The sequence below is a fragment of the Mercenaria mercenaria genome, unplaced genomic scaffold (genome assembly GCF_021730395.1).
Source record: "Mercenaria mercenaria strain notata unplaced genomic scaffold, MADL_Memer_1 contig_1954, whole genome shotgun sequence".
NCBI lineage: Eukaryota > Metazoa > Mollusca > Bivalvia > Venerida > Veneridae > Mercenaria > Mercenaria mercenaria.
Genome location: NW_026459976.1, coordinates 22,188 through 45,259, shown reverse-complemented (window position 1 = coordinate 45,259; position 23,072 = coordinate 22,188). Strand labels below are relative to the sequence as shown.

Below are 23,072 nucleotides of genomic sequence, written 5' to 3'. Positions count from 1 at the left end.
GGGCCATTTATAATGTCGCCGTCGCGTTTGTGGGCTCGACACACGACAACGCGAAGTTACATAGAAACATAACGAAGTGACACCCGACAATCGCAAACGACGGCGACAATCCCAAACGACAATGTCGCGATATCCACTTTGAAATGTCGCCTTTTAAAAGCACGATATATCGCGATGTCACTTCGCGTTGTCGAGCGTCATATCGCATTGTCGCTATGTCACTTCGAAATGTCGCGATGTCACTTTGCGTTGTCGTGTGTCGACCCTGCAAACGCGACGGCGACATTATCAAACGACATGCGATAATCACAAATGTCGTATCGCATGTCGCGGGGTTGGGTAAGGGTCGACGCACGACAATTCAAAAGGATACACGACACGCGGAACGACACTCGACAGAAAATGATTTAACTTGTTATATGCGGTAGGGTGCTGGCCAAGACTAAGCTGACCCGACCCAGGGCGCCTAGAGAATTGCTCCAATGGTGTCATTGGACTCAGTGAAGGTAGTGCTTGTGTTTTAGGACCGTCTTGACTGCTCTGACAAGTTCATATTTTGAGAATATCACCGGAATTTGACCTAAGACCTTGACCCCTAGCCGACCAGGTTCGAACCAGACGTGACCTCTTTTCTCTTGGTATAGGCTTGCCCTTTGCAGCAAAGTATCATTTATTAAATTTGGACATCAGATTATGAAGATATGTCTCCTCAGACAAGGACCACCCCTCTCTTTAATATATGAAGAAGTATGCATATTTTCACGAAAACTGATATATTTTGAGACGGTCCTCCGACGAAACCGTCGGCGGTAAAATTATACAAGTTACATATCCGTTTAGACAATGTCTGAATTTAATATATAAAAGTTATTACATTAAAATATCTTGTGTTTGGAACATTCTACAATTATTTGAAGTTAATGAAAAACACGGACATTTTCCGTACGGAAAAGTACGGAAATACAGATTTTATCTGTAAATACGTACAGACGGACGAACAGATGTTGTCTTTTTGTCACAAACATTCAGATTTTGTCATTTTCTTTCAAAAAAAGTTTTTATTTGCAGTTATTTATCCAAAATAAATACTTTATAAGCACTTTTTACTTATTTTACTGCAATATTTTAAGCCAAAAATGGCAAAGTTCAACAAATGTTTCCGACGGGTGCTCGTCGGGGAAGAACATTGTTTTTAATATTCAATTAGGCAATACTACTTATTAAAAGAAATTTCACTTTGATACCTTTACTTTTAACGCTTTTAATAATAAAATGAAATTGATGAATTGTTCGAAAAAATGCGACCAACATTAGCCGGTATTTATTCAAGCGAACACCAGTCGACGCATGACAATGCAATTTTTCATTTCATTATGAAAATGTCGCTTCGTATTGTCGAGTGTCATTTCGCGTGTCGTGTATCCTTTGAAATTGTCGCGCGTCGACCCTCACCCAAACCCGCGACACGCGACATACGATACGACATTTGGAAAATGTCGCTTCGCGTTGTCGAGCGTCGTTTGTGATTATCGCATGTCGGTTGACAATGTCGCCGTCGCGTTTGCAGGGTCGACACAAGATAACACGAAGTGACATCGCGACATTACGAAGTGACATAACGACAATGCGATATACCGTATCGATATGACATCGCGATATATCGTGCTTTTGAAAGGCGACATTTCAAAGTGGATATCGCGACATTGTCGTTTAGGATTGTCGCCGTCGTTTGCGATTGTCGGGTGTCACTCCGTAATGTTGCTATGTCACTTCGCGTTGTCGTGTGTCGACCCTACAAACGCGACGGCGACATTATAAATGGCCCAGTTAAAAACAGACTGGGTGTTGACTTGATTTATAAGGTTGCCACGCTACATAGCGTGCATTTCCACTACCGTTTACGGAATTTATGAACAGGCTCAATCAAAAAGAGCCTGCAATATTTTTACATTTGCCGTGTTGGCACCTATACAGTTCTACATTTTTTCTATTGTGAAAACGGGAAAATTGAAAGCAAATGTCACATTTTGCTGTCTGACTATAACAGTCAATAAATCAGTGAAGCAAAATGATGTGTTTGTAGCCATTACCTAACAAAACGATACATTTAGCCTCTGTGCGATGTCTTTATGCAAAAATAGCGATATTACAAGTGTGGTGTGCAGAAGTCCTGGTGATATATTGCTGACCTTTACCTACGGTCACAGTTACAAGCATAACAAAATAAACTGCTACATTATCGAAATTTATTAGTACAATGTATATATCTATCACACAGTATATGCGTTTTAAAATGTAAACAAGCAAAAGAATAACGTAAGACTGAATCCATAAACAACGTTTCAGATCCAAATACTAATTCCTCCTTGGCCGAGTGGTTACACATACCGTTTCGTTCATTTTCGTCGGGAGCTCGATTCCCAAAACCATAACTGAGCTGCGCCATGAGAAAACCAACATAGTGGCTTTGCGGCCAGTATGGATCCAGACAAACCTGACAAACCTGCGCATGCGCGCAGTCTGGTCAGGATCCATGCTGTTCGCTTTCAAAGCCCACTGCGATTAGAGAAAATGTTAGCGAACAGGATGGATCCTGATCAGACTGTGCTGATGCGCAAGCTGGTCTGGATCCATGCTGGCCGCAAAGCCGCTATGTTGGTTTTCTCATGGCGCGGCTCATATGTTTCTTTTTTTTTTTTTTTTTTAAATTTTATTTTTAAAAACTGTATTTAATTTCTTACTTATTTGTTAGGACTTACAAAAACAAATGAACTTAATAAACCAGGTTCCAACTTTCCATTTACTAACATATATGTCATTATTAACAAGCATGTTTAAATACGTTCCGCCGTAAACATAATCTTATGCGTTTGAAGCTCTCCTGTGATAATTTCAAGCACAACGCGTAAGTTCTGTAAATTTTATGGAAATCTTCACTTTAAATTGCATTGACCTGCCATAACTTCAGTTCCGATTTATTTAAAATTGCTGCTGATTTTACACGAAAAGAAGAACAAAGAATGGATTAGAAACTGGAGAAAAAAACTTGCACAAAGTATGTTATTTGTATGCAAAGTATAAAAAAACTTCATAGTCGGATGTAGTCCAACCCATTGTGTAATTATCACTTTCATTTCATTTCAGTTTGATATTAGCAAAATAACAGCAGACTCAGTTTAAATGAATTGTATGTTTTAATAGCGGTGAAAGACACCTAAAAAGTACTGCACAATTATTAATGTGACTTACATTCGTTTAGGACGGTGACGTGCTTCTCAGAAAACTTGTTTTCGCCATGTTGAAGCCAAACCTGTACAATGTAGATAGTAAAATTAATTTAAACATATTGGTATAAGAGACATCTTTACAACGTCATGTTTTACTGCGAGGCGCCGTTTCAATATCTATTGACAATTTTGAGATATCTTTAATCTCATTTTTGATATCCCTAATTCATTTGCATGTAGTTATATCTGAAAATAACTTTATCGAAAGACATTTAACAATCGTTGTATTATAGTCCAAAAGGTAATGCATTTTGCCGGTGTGCAGTAAAAAGGAAGAAAACTGATTTTTTTAATCTATTTTCGTTTTGATGGATATCAATTATTTGTACACAGAATAATGTTCTGTACGACTTTTACTTATTGAATGATATCATAAATAGAATTTGATATCAAATGAAACAGTCATTGATTTTGGATATGAATAATTCATTTATTAATATCACAAAAATCGATTTTAAGATATCTAAACCTCATTTAAGAATTTAATGCTTTTTTTGTGCGTTTATACACGTATAAACCACATACACAAGTAATCGCGCTAATTATGTATACTTCGTATTTAATTATTGTATTAGTATTAGAGTATTTTTATCTGAAAATTGATGTAACGATATTAAAAATTAAATTCAATTTTAAGCTGTAAAATATCAATTATAGATATACCAAAATCATGCTTGTGATATCTTTGAATGCATTCTGTTGTCAAAAATAACTGATGCTAATGACTGGTAATTTTAGATATCCATACATATATTAATGATATCATAAAATGAATTTTAATTAAAGATAGATCACACAATGAATTTAAGATATCACAAAATAGTAAATAAATAGTGAAACTGCACCCCGTTTATAATACTAATTATTACAGAGGGGAAAATGGAACATGAATTTTTACTGTGTTACTGAGGATAAAGGTCTTTAAATTCGTATGATATGCAAACAATAGCTTAATAAATGCAGACTTTATGGTATGTCCAAGATATAAAATATAACGTTTATTCAATTACACCAAATCTTGTGGGGTGGGGGGGGGGGTTGTTGTTGTTGTTGTTTCATTTTTATGTTTCTTTTCTTTTTTTTTTGTTGTTTTTTATTTTTTTGCTGTTTTTTTTGGAAATACGCGCTATTCAAATGACCTGTTCTTACATATCCGAGAAAAGGTCAAGATGTTAGTGACCCCACATAATCCAAATACTATTTTATTCAATTAGTATAAATAAATCACAGTTCTAGATATATAGTCTATTTGTTGCAAGAAGGAATTATAGGATCACTATATAAAACTTGTTACCTTAACTTCTGCATTGGTCAGTCCGAATACACCGACAACAACGGTCTCCTCGTGGTCAAAGCGTATCACATTTGGTGCCGTAACGAAGTAATAGCCGCTGCATAATATACAAAAAAGATATGACGCTGCATAAAAGTCTCATTCTATACCATCTTTGCATTTAAAATTACATTTTTGTTTACCCTATGGCTATTTCTCTATTGGTTAAAATCATAATTATTCGCATCTCATCAACATTAATTAATGACTGCCATTCCCAAAATGTGCAAAACTAAAACATCATCTTGTGGAATGTTCTATTCAATAATTACAACGATTACAAGATACGATTTTATTAACTTGGCACTGCTTAGTTTTGTTTCTGCAATCAACGCAGAAATTTGACTGCAGACCTTACGTCAGACTATTGGCAAAGATTTAATTGCCGCTTTAGTTTCCCTCGGCATTTCACACAATTTTTTTGTAAATGAATGCGAAGCGTATCAATGTGAATATACCTACATCATTTTGTTACATTTGAGAATATAAATATATATTTAACATGTACAGTCATGAGTATGAACAGATTATATCAAATAAAATCAGAGTCAAGATTCATTGATTTGTTTAAACTCAGCCTAAAATATAACTTAATTGTCAAAGCATTTGACTATAACTATAGAAAGGAGAGAGTTTCCAATAAGCTTACAGCTTCCGCCTTATTTTTGATATATGTAGATCTACATGTTATAAATGAATAGCGATTAATAAAATATTGTATAAACCAACTATAGATAGAAGATAAAAATATAAAACAAAAATAAAAAAATACTTACCATTTTACTTCAGAAATGAATATCCCTGTCAGCAGGAGTAAAAAATACATCCTTCTTCCTCCTCTTCAAGTCGCCGAATAGCAGTCAGTTTAAAATTCAAGTGCTAGAAAATAAGAAGGGAATTCCCCCTTCATAAAAACAGATGTTAATTTTAAAGAAAATAGTTCACCATCGAAAGGAAAACTATTATCCAGTAATAAATGTCATCTTTAACTTCCAGAAGGCAATTCGTCATATTTGCTGCCATAGAAACTTTTTATATTGATTTACTAAATAATTAACTCATCATCTATAAACCAGCTTTCATTGTTTTAGGTATTGTTTAATCACCATCTGGATATGGGGTCTGCATTTTTATATTTTGTCTTAAGACGGTTTTTGTCAGTCTCCATAACCTCTCATCCCATCTCTAAAGTCTAGATGGGAGTCTGTGATACACAGGTTCCATAACCTCTCATCCCATCTCTAAATTCTAGATGGGAGTCTGTGATACAAAAGCTCCATACCCTCTCATCCCATCTCTAAAGTCTAGATGGGAGTCTGTTATACACAGGCTCCATAACCTCTCATCCCATCTCTAAATTCTAGATGGGATTATGTTATACACAGGCTCCATAACCTCTCATCCCATCTCTAAATTCTAGATGGGAGTCTGTGATACAAAGGCTCCATAACCTCTCATCCCATCTCTAAATTCTAGATGGGATTATGTTATACACAGGCTCCATAACCTCTAATCCCATCTCTAAATTCTAGATGGGAGTCTGTGATACACAGGCTCCATAACCTCTCATCCCATCTCTAAATTCTAGATGAGATTATGTTATACAAAGGCTCCATAACCTCTAATCCCATCTCTAAATTCTAGATGGGAGTCTGTGATACACAGGCTCCATAACCTCTCATCCCATCACTAAATTCTAGATGGAATTATGTGATATAAAGGCTCCATACCCTCTCATCGGGTACCATCTCTACATTCTAGCTTATTTCTTTCTACCCGATAGGTTTCTTGTTCAGTGCTAGTCCATTTAAACTTGGGTTCATGGAATAGCTCACTAGTGTATCTTTTAAGGTTCCGTATGAACATATCTGTAGATGTATCTAGATCGTATTTAAGTATACAAGTATTGCAGTAACATGTGTAAATGTTGAGCTCTGCTCAACCCGGGGCTAGAGGGCATGGACGGTAGCATGTAATTATACCACCTTGCATAAACGCACTCAATCAAACATTTAAGTTACATTATAATCTCTGTTAAAGACACCTATAAAGACAATATTTTTTCTCATTTGAAGTAATTTATAGTAAATTAACGTTTCAAGAGCAAAAACCTCTAAACAACAAATACATTTCAGATACCCGCCCGCTTAGCTCAATAGGGAGAGTGTCGATCTACGGACCGCGGGGTCGTGAGTTCGAGCCTCGGGTGGGCCGTATGTTGTCCGTGACGATTTGATATAATACATTGTGTCTGAGATCATTCGTCCTCCACCTCTGATTCATGTGGGGAAGTTGGCAGTTACTTACGGAGAACAGGTGTGTACTTGTTCTGAATCCAGGAACACTTGTTAGGTAACTGCCCGCCGTTAAATAATTGAAATACTGCTGAAAACGGCGTTACCCAAAACAGTTCTGGACAAACAAATATTTCAGTGGTGTTTGCTTTAGAAGTTGCATTACCCATACGGTGTAATGAAAGCTGTTTTGATGACATAATGGGTTCAATCATATTTTTTCAACAGTATTTATATACATACGGTATTCATTTAATATGAACAGTGTTGCTTGATTCCTTACCAGAATCTAACCAGTATTAACATACATGTATAGCAACTAGTTTACAAGTAATTCTTATAGTCTCTGCAAGCGACTGAAAAAAGTTTCCCGCATGAACCAGAGGTGGACGGCGAATGACCTAAGATGTGATACACGATACCGTCTCTAATATAAATCACATGTATAGAGCACGTCTCAAACAGGATCTCGGCCTATAATTATAAACTCCCGATTTTAAGTGTTCTGTTTTTGTGTGTTGTTGTTTTTTTCCTGTTGAACTCAGTAGATTTTCCTGGAACTATGAAACGTATTTTCCATTCATTTATTTTTTCTTGGTATAGTGCAGGATGCCAGCCTACAACTTCCTGGTTTTAAGTATTTTGTTTTTCCCGCTACAAAAACAATATCTGTAGTTAGATCTAAGATTTTAGAAATATTCTGTTGTTTCAATGACACAAAAATGCTTCAAAATGGAAAAAAAAGTTAAGAAAAATTTAGAAATAAAAACTTTTAAAAATTGGTGAATTTTGGTATTATAGATCTATTAGTCACAGAAATATCAGATACTTAAAAAGATGATCTCTACCCCGGTTGTGCATTTTACATTAGATTAAAAAAGGCAGATGCCGGCCAAAAGTAAGAGTGATGTAAACAATGTTATAAGTTATATTTTGATGATTTAGCATTTATTTTCGACATTAATTTTGTTAGGAAGAAATGTTCAAATGGACGTGTTTCAAAATGGAGGATATTCTGAAGAAAAGAAACGCTCGTACATCCCTAAAAATATTTTCCAGTTTTAAGTCAGTTCATGAACTGTAAAGTAAAATTCAGTTTCATACATATCATTTTATTTTGAACTAACTTAAAATTGTTTTTATAAGCCCCTGTACTGAGTATTGGATCAGTAGCTGTCCCTGCATTTGTGGGTGCATGGGTAGTTGTCTGTTACAAATGCATCATTATTGAATTTACATCTCTCTATGTACAACAAATTAATGTTATATAATTATAACAAATTTTATGACAGGAGAAATATTTTAATTTCATTATTGTAAAGGCGTGGGATTTATATACGCTTTGATCCCCAATTTTTCGATGAATACAAAGTTCGATGAAATAGAGAGAAAAACAAATGTTTCATTTACAAAAAAAAAAAAAAAAAAAAAAAAAAAAAAAAAAAAAAAAAAATTTGAGCTACGCTAGTATGTAAATTTTACCATTAAATTGTCTGGTTTCATCTAATTGTGTCTGAAATAAAAGCTTTCCTAAAACATATCGCGAATTGGCAACTGGCTCTCCTGAGTGATTCCAAGACTGATCTATATATTGAAAGTGTTGGATATTGATATGAAACTTTATGAACAAAATAAATGTTAAATTGGATGATTTTATCCATTTGTGTCTGAAAAAAATGGCTTTTCTGAAACATATCGCAAATTGGCAACTGGCTCTCCTGGTACTTTTGGAGACTGCTGAATGCATTTAAAGAAATAAATATTAATATTTAAGAAAAAAACAAGGATTAAAATGAATGTTTTTATCATCTTCGCCCCCAAAAATGACCGTCTAGAAAATGTCGAATAACCAACTGCCTACCAGTAGACAGTTGGTTATTTGCATGCGAATTGACAACTGGCTTTCCTGAGTGTTCCCACATCCAATGGGTTTCCTCTATCTGTATTTCTGCCTATATATATATATTGACAGTATTGGATGTTGATTTGTAAAAACAAATTAAAACATACATTGAATGTTCTGTTGTTTTATGTCTGAAAAAAAAGATTTTCTGAAACATATGTCGAGAATTGGCAACCGACTCCCTTGGTACTTAAGAAGACTACTGAATGCATTTATTTCAGAAAAAAAGTGAGAATTAGAATGAATGCTTTTATCATTTTCGACAAAAAATTGACTGTCTGGAAAAATCTCGAGTAACCAATTGCCTACCAATAGGAGGTTGTTTATTCGCATGCGAATTGGCAACTGGTTTGCCTGTGTTCGCAAGACAGATCTATATATTGAAAGTGTTGGATGTTGATATATAAAAACAAATTAAAACAAAAATCGAATGCTTCTGTTGTTTTATGTCTGAAAAAAAAGGTTTTCAGAAACATACGTCATGAATTAGCAACTGTCTCCCTTGCTACTTGCAAAGACTACTAAATGCATTTAAAGATGTTTATATTAAAAAACAAAACGAGAGTGTATGTGAATGCTTTTGTCTTTTTCGACCAAAAAAAATGACTTTCTGGAAAATCTTGAATAACCCTCGAATTGGCAACTGGCTCTCCTGAGTGTCCCCAAGACTGATTTATATATTGAAAGGGTCGGATATTGATATATAAAAACAAATCAAAAAATGAATTAAATGTTTCTGTTATTTAATGGCTAAATAAGTTTTTTATTGAGCATTTTGCGAATGACAACTGGCTCCCTTGGTACTTGATAAGACTGTTGAATGCACTTAAAGGAATAAATATTTGAGAATATTTAAGAACGAAACAAGCGTTAAAATGAATGTTTTTATCATATTGACTTTTCTGGAAAATATCGAATTACCATCTGCCTACCAGGAGGCAGTTAGTTATTCGCATTTGAATCGGCAGTTGGCTCAACTGAATGTTTCAAAGACGGATCTATATATTGGAAGTGATTTGTATTGAAAAAGCAAATTAAGTTTAATTGTATAATTTGATCCTTTTAAAAGAGGTATTGATTTTTTTTCAAAATTTGAATAACTATTTACTTTCCAGTATGCAGTATTCATGCGAAATGAAAAGCGATAAACCAATACCACAAAATTGATAACATATTCTATATTGAGTTTTATTCTGAGTTTAAAAAGGTAATCGAACTTGCTAATACATTTTGAATAACCAACTGGCGGCTAGTAAGTAGTTGGCTATTCGAATGTTCAACTACCAGCTGCCTACCAACTTTACTGTCATGTCAGAATACACAATCATATACTTTAGTTTTGGAATTGTAAACTTAAATATGGAATAATATTAAGACAAAATGCACATTGCATTATGACAAATCTATGCCACTATCTGTCAAGCTGAAGTAATGATTTTTACAATTGGAACAAGACTGTGACTCAATGCAGACTTGGAGCGCCGGTATAAATTACAGACTCCGGTATATACCGGATTAACTAAATTTGAACGAAAATATCTTAAATGTACATATTTTGTAACCATGGTAATACTAACCCTAACCTTTAGTCAGTATTTTATGCATATTGTACACTAAATGCAAGCGGACATGCAAAAATATGCGTATTTTTGCCGTGCGCTACAACTGATAATCACTTTCGGGCATGCGCAGAAGACCGCTCCAAGTCTGTAATGAGCTACATCGTTGGAACAATACATTCATCTTTATGGAATGCCAATCTAAATTACTTCTGATATATAGAGGATATTACATGAGTGTCTTTTCATATTGAATTTATTGAACGAGTTGAATAAATTCAATGTTGAAAGCCACAAATGTATTCTTTTTATCACATGTTAGACTTTCTTGTCGAAACGTCAAAGATTCGACTTTCTTTTACTACATAAACAAGACAATTTGACCGACGTCGCTTATACAATAAATGACGTCGACGTCAAAGCTTTATTACACTAGTGTATTATCATTTTTTCAAACATGTGATAATACGATTTAAAATAGGCTGCAATTGCACATGCTGTATTCTCTACATTACCTATCTACAATACTAAATGCTCCGTTCGTGTATGTTTGAGTGAGTTCGGCTTATTTGCTCAGGAATATGATGTCTGAATGCTTTCCCGTCTCTAGCGTCCATGTATTTGTACTTCATCAGTTTCCTTTCAGTACCTTAGCAAAGAAACATTCATTGTTGAACGATGCTCAGTTCAAAGAATTTTGCAAGTACCCACTATATGTCAAATCACTTAGAATTATGCAACATAGTAGAAAGTATATGTTACCATTTAATTGCACCACAGGGTGCTTGTTTACTAGGCTGGAAAGCTTCCATATGACCGACCAATCATAACATAAAACAACAAAATATCCATATATGCCCCGTAATCCGACGCCCAGCCTATCCTTGTCTAGACGCCCGCTAATCAAGGTAACGAAGAGTGCATTAAATATATGCTATTTTTTGCATTACTGACATATCATTTATTTAAAATAAAATACACTTATGGCGTGTAATAACTGTAGTTCTTAATGTCATTCGGTTTGCGCTTTATGTAGTATAAGATTACATTTACACAACTTCTACTATTAAGCTTTGATTACCACGTGGTAGACTTCTTTGTCTCTTTTGGGTTTAACGCCGTTTTTCAACAGTATTTCAGTTATGTAATGGCGGGCAGTTGCCCTAACCAGTGTTCCTGGATTCTGTACCAGTACAAACCTGTTCTCCGCAAGTAACTGCCAACTTCCTCACATGAATCAGAGGTTGAAGACGAATGATTTCAGACACAATGTCTTTTATAAAATCATCATGGAGAAAATACGCTTCGCCCAACGCTTGAACACACGACCCCGAGATCCGTAATCTGCGCCCTCCCTATTGAGGTAAACGAGCTAATTACAACGTGGTAGAGTGTCCGCCTAACACGGGAGATATACTGGGTTTTGATCCCGATCAGGGCCGACTTTTTGTCATAACTGTTTATCAAATAGTCAAATTTATGACAGTGAGCAACAGTCTCTCAAAGCCACTAGTTTCATTGCAGTGTATATTTACCTCTAAAGAAACATTACCTGGAAATAAAGACAACTATTGACTCTATCAGAGGAGGTCTATGCACACAAGAGTTAAACATCATCAATAAATCTGTAAAAAGACTCTTTGGAAGCATAGAATGCAACCAAGCAACATAATAACATAATAACATACCCGGTTTTACTGAGTCTGTTGATGAGAGTAAATAAAATGTGCAGCAGCCCTCAGGCCCCCCTAGCAACGGATTCAGCGGAAATATATTACAGGAAACAAAGGCTGTCCATAATTATAGGACGAGAAAATCTAATAACAATTGAGTCAGAGTACGGAGAGACCATTTACAGCACTTAAAAAAAACGCAAATAAAATCAAAGCCTTGAGATGTCTGATGGTTGCGGGTTTTGCTAGACTTTTTTTCCGGTTTAAATGCTAATCTATAAATATACATGTATAAGAATCAAATACAAATGTGCCTTATGTCTAAGATTAACTCTGCCTGACCTCACATGAACTTATTTAAACTGACAGCTGGAAGTCAGTGATGTAACGATGGGCTGGAATACCTTATCTTTGATAGATCTAGTATAATCTAAATGGTCAGTGTGAATGGATAGAGGTTGAATAAGAACTGCTTGATCATTGATAATTCATCCGCATTGTTCATGAATGGGACTACTTTGTGAAGCACATGAACATCCTTTGGGTGTAATTTGGAATCAAATAAAAATGCTATATGATTGTCAGAAATACACTTAACTTTGGTAGCGGGATAAACCCGCAACCAAAAATCAAACCACAAGAGAGAGAGAGAGGGAGAGGGAGAGAGTGAGAGAGAGAGAGAAAAAAGCTACTAGTTCTTCTGTTGAAACAAGTAAAAAAGTAACGTTAGAAGTAAAACATTAATTAATTTCTTGTTTGTTTTTTTTTTTGTTTTTTTTTTTTTTTTTGTTTTTTTTTTTTTTCGTTTTTTTTATCAATTTCCTTTTCAGAAGTTCTAGTGACAACAACAAGATTTTCAAACGATCACGTTGTTAACAGATTATGAAACGCTTTCTTATATCTCGACAAAGATTAATGGTTCAATAAATGTTACAATATTCTTTGATCTCTTGTAAGTACGAAAGATGAAACATACTCTAATTTCATTTTTATTGTACAAAAGAGTGGACCAAGTATGCTAGTCCAAATTTATTCTGGCTGTGTTGTGCTTTAGTATCTTTCCATACAGTTGTTGAACAAACTCTTATTATTCGGAAAGTTTGTTATCTGAAAGGCTAATATGCATTTTACCCGCCCTTTCACTTAATGTTGTTTGTTGTAGAAGTTCTTCATATATGATATTGTTAAAGAAGGACACTTGACATAAGCTTGAACGAGCTAAAGTTAAATTATTCGGCTCTTAAAATAAGCAGGAAAATGTCTTATACTTCTGTAATGTAACAAAAGGTGACACAAAAGTCTTACAGATGTGCAATAAATCTGCACCGAAATCACTGCAAAATATTGAATAATGATTCCAGTAAAAATTGTGACATAACATGTGTAAAATTGGTTTCCGATGCTTTATAGTCTAGTCCGATTTGGCAGATATAAGCTTATTTAAGAAGTTACAAGCATTTTGTTAGTATTTGGTCCAACATACTTTTTTAACATATTTTGGGTATGCTGAATCCAAAAATGTATGTTGGCCATCTGGCAAATGCCTCTGAAAGAGTTAAAAATGGGGGCAAAATGACCACTATTTTTAACACAAAAAAATCCATCGATATTACTTTATGATACAAACCTTTATCTTTAGATATGTTTCAACAAATTATTTCATGTTATTAGTATAATTGAGTAAATATTTATCAATAAAATATATCACAAGTTAAAAATGTGAACTTTACGGGGTTCAAAAAGGGGAATTTGAAGACAATTAAAAAAAAAAGAAATTAAAAATTTCCAACAATATTATGCATTCGTAAACTAAGAGCTCAGGTGAAAACTGTGGCACAGATTGTGATTTTGTGAAACATTTCATTTAGAGTTGCGACTATAAAGTTTATGTTAACTCCAAATGAAATCTAAATTTTATATGTAGATGTGATTATAGAGTTTCAAGAGTTTCAAGAGTTTATTTTATAAACAACCAGAAGGTCATAAGACCCATGAGGCAACATTTACATGATAATGTGGCATACAATTGCACATGAAGTGTTCAATATAAATACAAAGTTGTAATAATATTTCCAAAATACGAAATAGCAATGGCTAATGAAGACAATAGCAGAAAGTTATATCAAAGCTAGCACTGTCATTAATAAAAATCAGCTCAACAGAAAACGTATAGTTTCCCTTAGACCGTATTATAAATTGCACTTGTCATTACTAATAAAATCATACGTTTACATATATATATATACCGTGCATAGTTATTCTTGCATTTTTTATAGAACATGACCATACTAAATATCACAAATCAATAGCGAATTAAGTGATACAATTATTATACAAAGGGAGGGAATGAGCAGACTGAGACTTGAAATTCTGTTCCCCTGTACAACATAATATAGGACGGAGTTATGTCCAGAGATTGCATCCAGTAAAAGTTTGTAGCATTGTATATGGGATAACTTTGACATGTTTATATAGGCAATACCATTTTTGTGGAGGTGAATTTGGCAAAACATTATACCCATAAACATGTTTTAATGTCTAATGTTTAATTGTAATATGTTTGATTGAAAAATACGTAAGTATGTAAAGCCAACAAGGCTGTTTAAATGACTTAATCAAATATATGTACTATACAAAAACTGCACTCTAAAGTTTTAAAAATCATGTGGTTAGAAATTCTGCGTGTGTTTTGATAAATTCGAATGTTATATAGGATGAGACTGTTCTAAATTTAGGACAAATATGTCTTATTCCGAAGTATAAATAAGCATAAAACAACACACACAAAAATTAATTCATAAAATTTGTATTTTATATAGAAGTTGGTCAATCTGACCTGAATTGACAATGGTTTGAAGGTTGATAATTAGTTAAATTGTATTGTCCGTAAGTATTGATATTCCGTGTGTTTCTGTAAATTAAATTTCGGTTTCCAAACCTCAATAACGATACTGGTACTGATGATAAACCCGGACAGATGATAAAGTCGACCACCTTGTATATATTCGATTGCAATCGGTTATTTATAAAATTGAACACACCATCTAATAACAACCACTTACAACACCAACTGGTGTAAATAAAAACAAAATCGGTAAATATTCTGTATAAATAAATGACTCACATTTATCTGTATAATACCGTGTTCAGACTACGCTTTTAATCCTATATTTACTTGGGTTTATTTTTTAAACTTGTTTATTGTGGTGTAAAACGTGAATTATGTAAAGGTCAGGTGGTTTCTGTAATATAGCATTAAAACTACCTCGGGAGGTGGTTTTAATACTATATTAAAATGTAATACTACATTATTTTACAAGTGTGAACACAAATGTGAGTTATAACTGGTTTTACAATCCCAAACTCACCAGATCTTACCTTTTGGCTGAAGAATACCATGTGTTTCTCTTTTGTATCAAACAATTGATGCTATGGCTGGCAAAAGTACTTGGAGTGTTGATAAAGCAAAAACATTAAATTGCGATATGGAGCCATGCTGATGCACAAAATGGACTATAGATGGAATGAACAGAAATGTTTAGATGAACACGGAAGTTTAAACATTGATTACTCCTTCTTGTTTCTGTCAGCCTCCTTTTTTGTAACCTTTATTCCTTATTGCAAAATATTTGTTTACTTCCAGCATTGCATGTATATATTTAAACCACGTTTTCGCCTAGTGTGGACGCAAACTAGATTATATTTTGATGGGTTTTAAATGTCAAATACCAATTATAATTAACCAATTAGTGCCTGATAAAAAAAACCGATCTGCTAGTGTGAACACGGTATATATAAATATTTATCCAAAAATACTGGAAGAGGGTGTTTTTGGCGCATGCTCACTGTCGCCACATGAAGGCCTGACATTGGGTCACTTTTCATTACTTGATCAGGAATGACTGTTGCAGCTTTTGGGGGAAGTTTCAATATAATACGAAGAAGAAAATTTTGTAAATGACAAAGCGGTCGAATTTATCATCAGTCAACCTTCGTACGGTTCCCATTTTACAAGCCCCTTTCAGGGCCTCATTTCTCACTGCTAACTAAATATAAATTTGAAATCTGGTAAAGTTTTCAGCTAATATTAAGCTTTATTTTGATACCGACAACTGATTCCAAATTGCAGAAATAAAAAAGTTACAGGGAATAAACCTCATTTTCTGTTCGGGTTTATCATCAGTACCAGTACTGTATAACTATTGTAAAATTTTATGCAGATTTAGCTGTGCGGAGAAAGCGTTCAGGTACAAATCTCGGGGTTGTGGGATCGAGTCCTCTGATTTTCTTTATTTTTTTACTTCGTGTATAAACTTAATAGACGGGATAATTATCACACTTGTCATGATTTATCATTCATTTATTGAAAGAAATACTCTAATATTCAATATTCCCTACGTACATGTCAACTGTTTCATAAAATGTCGACTTAAATCTTCAGGGCTGGACAAGTGTTCGGTCAATCAACGGACTTTTCAAGGAATTGGTTTAAGTTCGCGAGAAAATTATATGTTTCATAAAAACGATTAGAATAAAAGTAGTAATTATTTATACAGTAACATTACATTGAAGTAAAAAATATGGTTTGAACTGAATTCGAACCCATAGTAACGTGCATGGAAGGCGGTCAACTTACCACTATACCACCATGTCATTAGTTAACTATATCGGTCATTTTGATAAATTGAGATACTTTTCTGATCAAAATATCGTGTAAAATAACGGAAACGCACGAATATATTGGCGGAGATTAATGAGTGCCAAGTCAATTACTTACGGACAATAATAAGTGTTCCTATTTATAAGTCAGTGTTTACAAACATTGTAATGACGCAATATTTAAAGAAAGTATTATAATATTTAGCACATCGTCCTAAAAAGTAAAACAGCTATAAATATACACAACTCAAATTTTATGTAAATAAAGTTTCTCATTAATAGAAATTTAAATATTGAATTAAAAGCTGAACACGCCTTTGCTGCATGATATATAAGTAGTGTCATGCACTTTAAGTAAAAAGAAAACATTATAGGTTACTGGAAATATTTAATTCTGTCAAAATGCCAAACGTTATAAATTCCAAACTCTGTCAGTAGGTCATGTTAAGTGCGAAAAATAATTGTTATATTATATTCTGGTAATAGAGGTGGTTAAAACAAGTTTGTTTACTACTACTAATTGTACGGAAGACTCTAAACCCATTTATGTGTTTGTTAATGAATATATACTAGCATGTGTTTATGTAAATGTTTTGAAAATATATTCCAGTAGTATATTTCTTTCCTTATAACTACGAACTAAAGACCAAGCCGTACAATGGAAGGTTGCAATACAAGACAGTGTGTGATACATTAAAAGACTATCCAAAATAGCCTGAAACGGCATTACTATGGTGTCTGCTTTCTGCCATTTCGTGTCTTCGCAGCGAGGACACGAAGACGCGAAGATACAAAAGAAAGAAAAACTGCTGATTTGTGGTGTCTTCTTGTCCTCGCGTGACGGACTGAAGGCGTGACGACAACATTGAAATAACAAAACTTCCATAAATCACCGAAAACATGTTATTAAAGCTGATATTTTAAAAATGATAACAACTAAAATCGATTAAAAATTGCTTAAGAGATTTATGAGTTTTAAAATAATTCATCAGCCATTAGTTTAAACTTATTTTATTCCCAGTAATACATGTACAAATTTAATGTGTACAATCATAGTCTAAACAACAAGATAAGCAAGAAAGGATAAAAAGTAAATACTCATAGTCTTATAGAATTCATCTTAAAATCAGCGGTTAATACAAATATCAAACTGACATACATGCAGCATGGTATGAACTGTTGTGCAACATCGTGTTTTTAAAAAATTGCACATTCAGGAATCCTTATAAAAACGTATATTACCAGATCTCTTAAAAAATAAAAGTAAGTATGATCGTATGATTTATTTAAACATCGCTAAATATGTGCATTATTTTTAATTTAATTTCACGTGAACGTTTTACAAACCAGAAGATGTTAGTTTAAATGAGATGTTTCTATTTATAAATCAATGTTTACAAACATTTGGATGACGCAGTTATACCTAAAAATAACTTAAATGGAAGTGAATACAAACACGTTTGTCATTAAGTTCATACAAATTGTATGAATTAACAGAACAGATTTCTTTTAATTTATATGATTTATATTCCTATGTTTTGCTATCAAGGCCGCCAACATAACTACATAGTATATTACCGAGTTATTATCCTTTGAGCATACATTTAACGCATGATTTATTTACATTTTACTTTTATCAAATACTTTACTAGTAATTAAAAACGCAGTGTATCATCCTTAAAACATGTCAGAATTATAAATTATCATGGCAATGTGCCAAATGTTGTAAATTGTAACTTTTGTAAATACGCCCAGGTATAAATATTACTATACATGTATTTGATAGTTCTATTACTACTGATATTAGCTTTATATTCTAAACCCTTTCGGATATTTTATAATAAACCATCCATAAAGCCAAACGATAAACATTTTGAAAATATATTCATGTTGTCAATTCTTTTACTAAATTAATATTAACTACCTATGTCGCTGTGCAGGTCGGTTACAAATTAGGACATATACGTTTATCAACAACGTTTGGCGTGAAAGGCCATGTGCCTGGAATGCATTTGCAAAATCCTTCATACTGTGTGTATGTTTATTCTATACAACTATTGTTTCAGTAAGCGGTTACCACATACATACTCGTTTACATACAATCGTACCCCATTACTAACGCTCTTCAATATTAGTAAAAACAACCAATTCTCAAGTGTTTCCATCACATAAAATATGTCAGTAAAGAATTTTCAAAGCCTTCTTAAGAAATATAACAGTTACTTTCTGATATATTTTTTTCTTTACTGTTTGGATGTCAACCCGTTAAAATGTCTATTTATGGCAATATTTTTACCTTTATTCCAGCTATTGAACTAATGCTTCACATTAAATACAGAAGAGTATTTTAATACGCATGTGAAAAATAAATTATTAGCTTTGCGCCTGTTCTTCAGCTGAGTATTTCTGCTCCTAAAGTCGCGCAATGTTTCCACGCCTGAATTCGCGAAATGCTTCCACGCCTGAATTCGCGAAATGTTTCAACGCCTGAATTCGCGAAATGTCTCCACGCCTGAAGTCGCGCAACGTTTCCACGCCTGAATTCGGGATATGTTTCCACGCCTGAATTCGCGCAATGTTTCCACGCCTGAATTCGGGAAATGTTTCCACGCCTGAATTCGCGAAATGTTTCCATGCCTGAAGTCGCGCAATGTTTCCACGCCTGAATTCGCGAAATGTTTCCACGCCTGAATTCGCGAAATGTTTCCGCTCCTGAAGTCGCACAATTCCTCCGGCCCTGAAGTCGCGAAATATTTCCCTTACAGTACTCGTGGATTTTTGATACATTAAACTATAATTAATAACTGAACTAGAGGGAGTGTCAGAGGGAATCTTTATTACATGTACACCGTTTTTGGAATAGGAACAAAAGAACAATTGACACACTTCTAGTGCATTGTAAACATTTCAAAAACTAACACTCTATAAGAATAAACACGTTGATGCAAAATGTGAAAGCAAAAATACAACAACAAAAATCTGAAAATTACAATTGAGCGAGTCTTTGTTTATGTGTATGACATTGTGTTGTTTCTTCTAACTGTGGTTGCTTAACGTCCGAAAAGGAAACGATACCAGTAACGTACAGGTTCTCTGAAAGAAAGAAAAAGAAAATCGCCAGCTACATAAACGTGACATGGGTCAATTTTCAACGACAGAAACGTGTACACACGTACATTGTACGTGGTGTTTCGGGAATGTTAATGTTATACAATACAATGCTTGAAATTTGAACTTATTCATTTCATTCTCATTTCCAAAATAGAATTTTGAAATCTAGGCCCATAAAGTATACCTATAATGTATTATTTTACTCGCCTTCTATGTTGAGTGTATACTGAAATACAATGAATTATATTCTTTTACTCACGGTTTTTCGTAGACGTATTGTAGATTACCCCAGTCACACCATTCATCGCTCCATGCATAGGTAAAGAAATTGAGTGCATCAAGGCAATGTTCACTATTGTTCTTGTTGTTTGGTTGTAGGTCACCCCATATTTGGTACCTAAACGGTTCAGTAGTTGACTCCCACACCCAATTGCCTTCTTCACTCCAGTCTGTGCCACTTAGCCAAAATCCGTCGTCAGCATCCGAATCTAACAGGTGAATAAATTAAAGTGCTACAGTTTTAATCTAAAACTAATAAATCTAACTGATTGCATTGTCGCGCTACCAAACCAATATTAACATCAAAACCAAAATCTTGCAAATAATTCTGAAGTTGTAAAAGCGGATATTACAGAAGTGTCTTTTAATATTGAATTTATTCAATGGTTTGATAAATTAAATGCAATGCTTAAAGACGTGAAAGACACTAATGTAATTTTATATTTGTCACATGTAAGCTTTTTCCTGCTGAAACATCGAATTAACTTGTCTTTTTTCTTTACCTATTCTATAGACCAAGTTTGTTCGACTAACGTCTCGTATACTTAAAACGACGTCAGTCAGGGTCAAAGCTGCATTACTCTAGTGTTAAACCTAATTTATGTAATGGTTTAAGAGATGAGTACTCTTAAGTGTCTACAGTAACATTCAGTGCAATCTTCGTAATCTTGATGCTAACATATTTTATCTCTGATTTTTAGTCTTCTGTCAATGCTCTCTAACAACGTTATGAACCAAGACGAAATATATCCCAAACAGTACAGTGATATTGTCGTTGAAAAAAACAACGTTGTTATGAGGTAAGATGCGCAATGTCACGATTGCGGGACTTCCATGGCCCAATGGTTAAGGTCGTCTTCACCTCACTTGCACCTCACCGATGTGGGTTCGACCATCACTAGGGGCGTTGAATTCTTCATGTGAGGAAGTCATCCATCTGGCTTACGGAAAGTCGGTGGTTCTACCGAGGTACCCACTCGTGATAAAATAATAGCACGGAGTGGCACCTTGGGTCTTCCTCCACTATTAAAGCTGGAAAGTCGCCATATGACATATCATTGTGTCAGTTTGACTTCAACCCAAGAAAAACAAAAACAAATGTCACGACTGCACAAACTCACGTGTTGAGATACAGTCAAATCTGTGTTAAAGACCACCCCCTGGCTCTTAAGACCACATGTTTTGCTTCCCATTTTAAGATTTACAGTGTATCTTATCCTGTGAATAAAGACCACCTACCAATAAAGACAACATTTCTGCATTCCAAAGAGTGGTCTTTATAGACATGTTTGACTGTATAGTATTTCTTAAATTTATTTCTTCAGCTGATACTAGTCAAGCAAAATTAATATTCATGACGAAATTTCCATATATTTGCTATTCATTTTCAGCGTTCTGTTTGTTATGACGCTTAACGTTATGTCGTAATAATTATGACGTATTAGCTGTGATTTTGCTTCATACTAACGTCACATTTTCTTTCCTCTTTGTTTAATAGGGATACAGATCACGTCGTGTTAGAATACATACTACCCTTGCAATTTATGCCTTTATATGGTATCTAGTATATGCTGTTAATACCGAAAATTAACAGTATACTTACGATTGAATGTCAGGGCCTGCTGAACAAACCAGTTCTGCTCTGCTACTGTTTCTATGGCCATCAGGTCACTGTCATGCCACTTACACATTTGCTAAACATAAATGTTTATTTGAAACAATGTTAACATTTAGATAACACTTCAAGCTGTCATGCCTGGTAAATTTCTAAAATGGACTGGTCCATCATTTAACTTGGGCAATACCATTTATTAATCAAAGGGGTGTTCACTGAAAATTTACCGACTGAATAGCGAACTGGTCGCAAAGGCAGGGCAGGCTAAAGCAAATCTGAACTTCAAAATAACAATAGCGTTATGGAAATTTTGTGTAATTTAATACTTTATGACCCTTAAATTATGTTTACAGGCAAAAGTAAATATGGTTGACTTTCCCTTACCCTTGCGTTCGGCCAGTTTTGTTTTTCTGTTTGAAACTTGTAGCATCTACCGTTGTTTCTTATCCATCCATTAGGACAGTCACTATGCACTGGAGTGTGAGAAAATGCTTTCTTAAATATTTGAGCCGCACTATGAGAAAACAAACATAGTGCATCAGCGACCAGCATGGATCCAGACCAGCCTGCGCATCCGCGCAGTCTAGTCAGGATCCATACTGTTCGCTGACGGTTTTTCTAATTGCAATAGGGTTTGAAAGCAAACAGTATGTATTCTGACCAGACTGCGCGAATGCGCAGACTGGTCTGAATCCATTCTGGTCGCAAATGCACCATGTTTGTTTTCTCATGGTGTGGCTCAAATGATCTCTGTTCTTCAATGTATTGTACTTTTGTCGGGAGTGTTTAAAATGAAATTATAGCACAAAGAACAAAGGTGGATATTCCATCTTTTAAAAGAATATGTTTAATTAACATTATCTTTCTAACAATTATGACTGTTTTATCCTCTTCCTTTAAGAACAAAATTTCTAAGGAAATGTAGATCTTGATGGTGTTTTTAGAGTCTGCGTCAAATGTTCTGATAATTTATGTAATCCATTTAAGGTGATTTATAACGCTTTATGAATAATTGTTTATCTTTTGCTGAAATCCTCAAAGTAGGTTTGTTAACAGTGCCACTAAAATGATATTATTCATCCTCAAACTAATCCCCCCCCCCCACCCACCACAACCCCCCACCCTACCCCACCCCCTTTCCCGCCACCTATCCGGTCAGGAACGTCATACTCATATTCTTTTAAACTGGAAAGGAGTTTACGATATTTTCGCTTTCACTGCAAAATTCTGTCTTACACCCGGGTGTAAGACGATTCTCATTCATGCTGTAAATGATATAATGAACTATATCTTTACAGTAGATTCGTGTAGTAATTGTTCGTATCATTAAGACCAAATACCTTGAATGCTCTTCCTCAT

At 34.3% G+C, this 23,072-nt stretch overlaps 2 protein-coding genes across 2 annotated transcripts in view; both read right to left on the bottom strand.

The window, feature by feature from the left end:
* The window catches only part of LOC128552027 (complement C5-like), a 28,804-nt gene extending 23,323 nt beyond the window's left edge, over positions 1–5,481 (bottom strand). Inside the window, exons 1-3 of the mRNA XM_053533020.1 lie at positions 5,397–5,481; positions 4,582–4,678; positions 3,250–3,310 (exon numbers count right to left, since the gene is read on the bottom strand). Of these exons, the coding sequence (XP_053388995.1) occupies positions 3,250–3,310; positions 4,582–4,678; positions 5,397–5,446 (208 nt within the window). The 5' untranslated portion in view covers positions 5,447–5,481. The remainder of the gene's footprint in view (positions 1–3,249; positions 3,311–4,581; positions 4,679–5,396) is intronic.
* Positions 5,482–19,581: 14,100 nt separating this feature from the next.
* Positions 19,582–23,072, bottom strand: LOC128552024 (perlucin-like protein). The gene is made up of 5 exons (XM_053533018.1): positions 23,054–23,072; positions 22,098–22,186; positions 21,702–21,792; positions 20,079–20,307; positions 19,582–19,801 (listed from the first exon to the last, which is right to left on the bottom strand). The coding sequence occupies exons 1-5, from the start codon at positions 23,070–23,072 to the stop codon at positions 19,759–19,761; spliced, it is 471 nt and encodes a 156-aa protein (XP_053388993.1). The 3' UTR covers positions 19,582–19,758.

What these genes read in the sequence shown, in the direction of transcription:
- LOC128552024 (XM_053533018.1), bottom strand. An exon ending in AAAACTGGCCGAACGCAAGG is followed by an intron (nt 21,793 to 22,097) that starts GTAAGGGAAAGT and finishes ATTTATGTTTAG; the next exon opens with CAAATGTGTAAGTGGCATGA. An exon ending in CAATACGTCTACGAAAAACC is followed by an intron (nt 19,802 to 20,078) that starts GTGAGTAAAAGA and finishes TCTTTCTTTCAG; the next exon opens with AGAACCTGTACGTTACTGGT.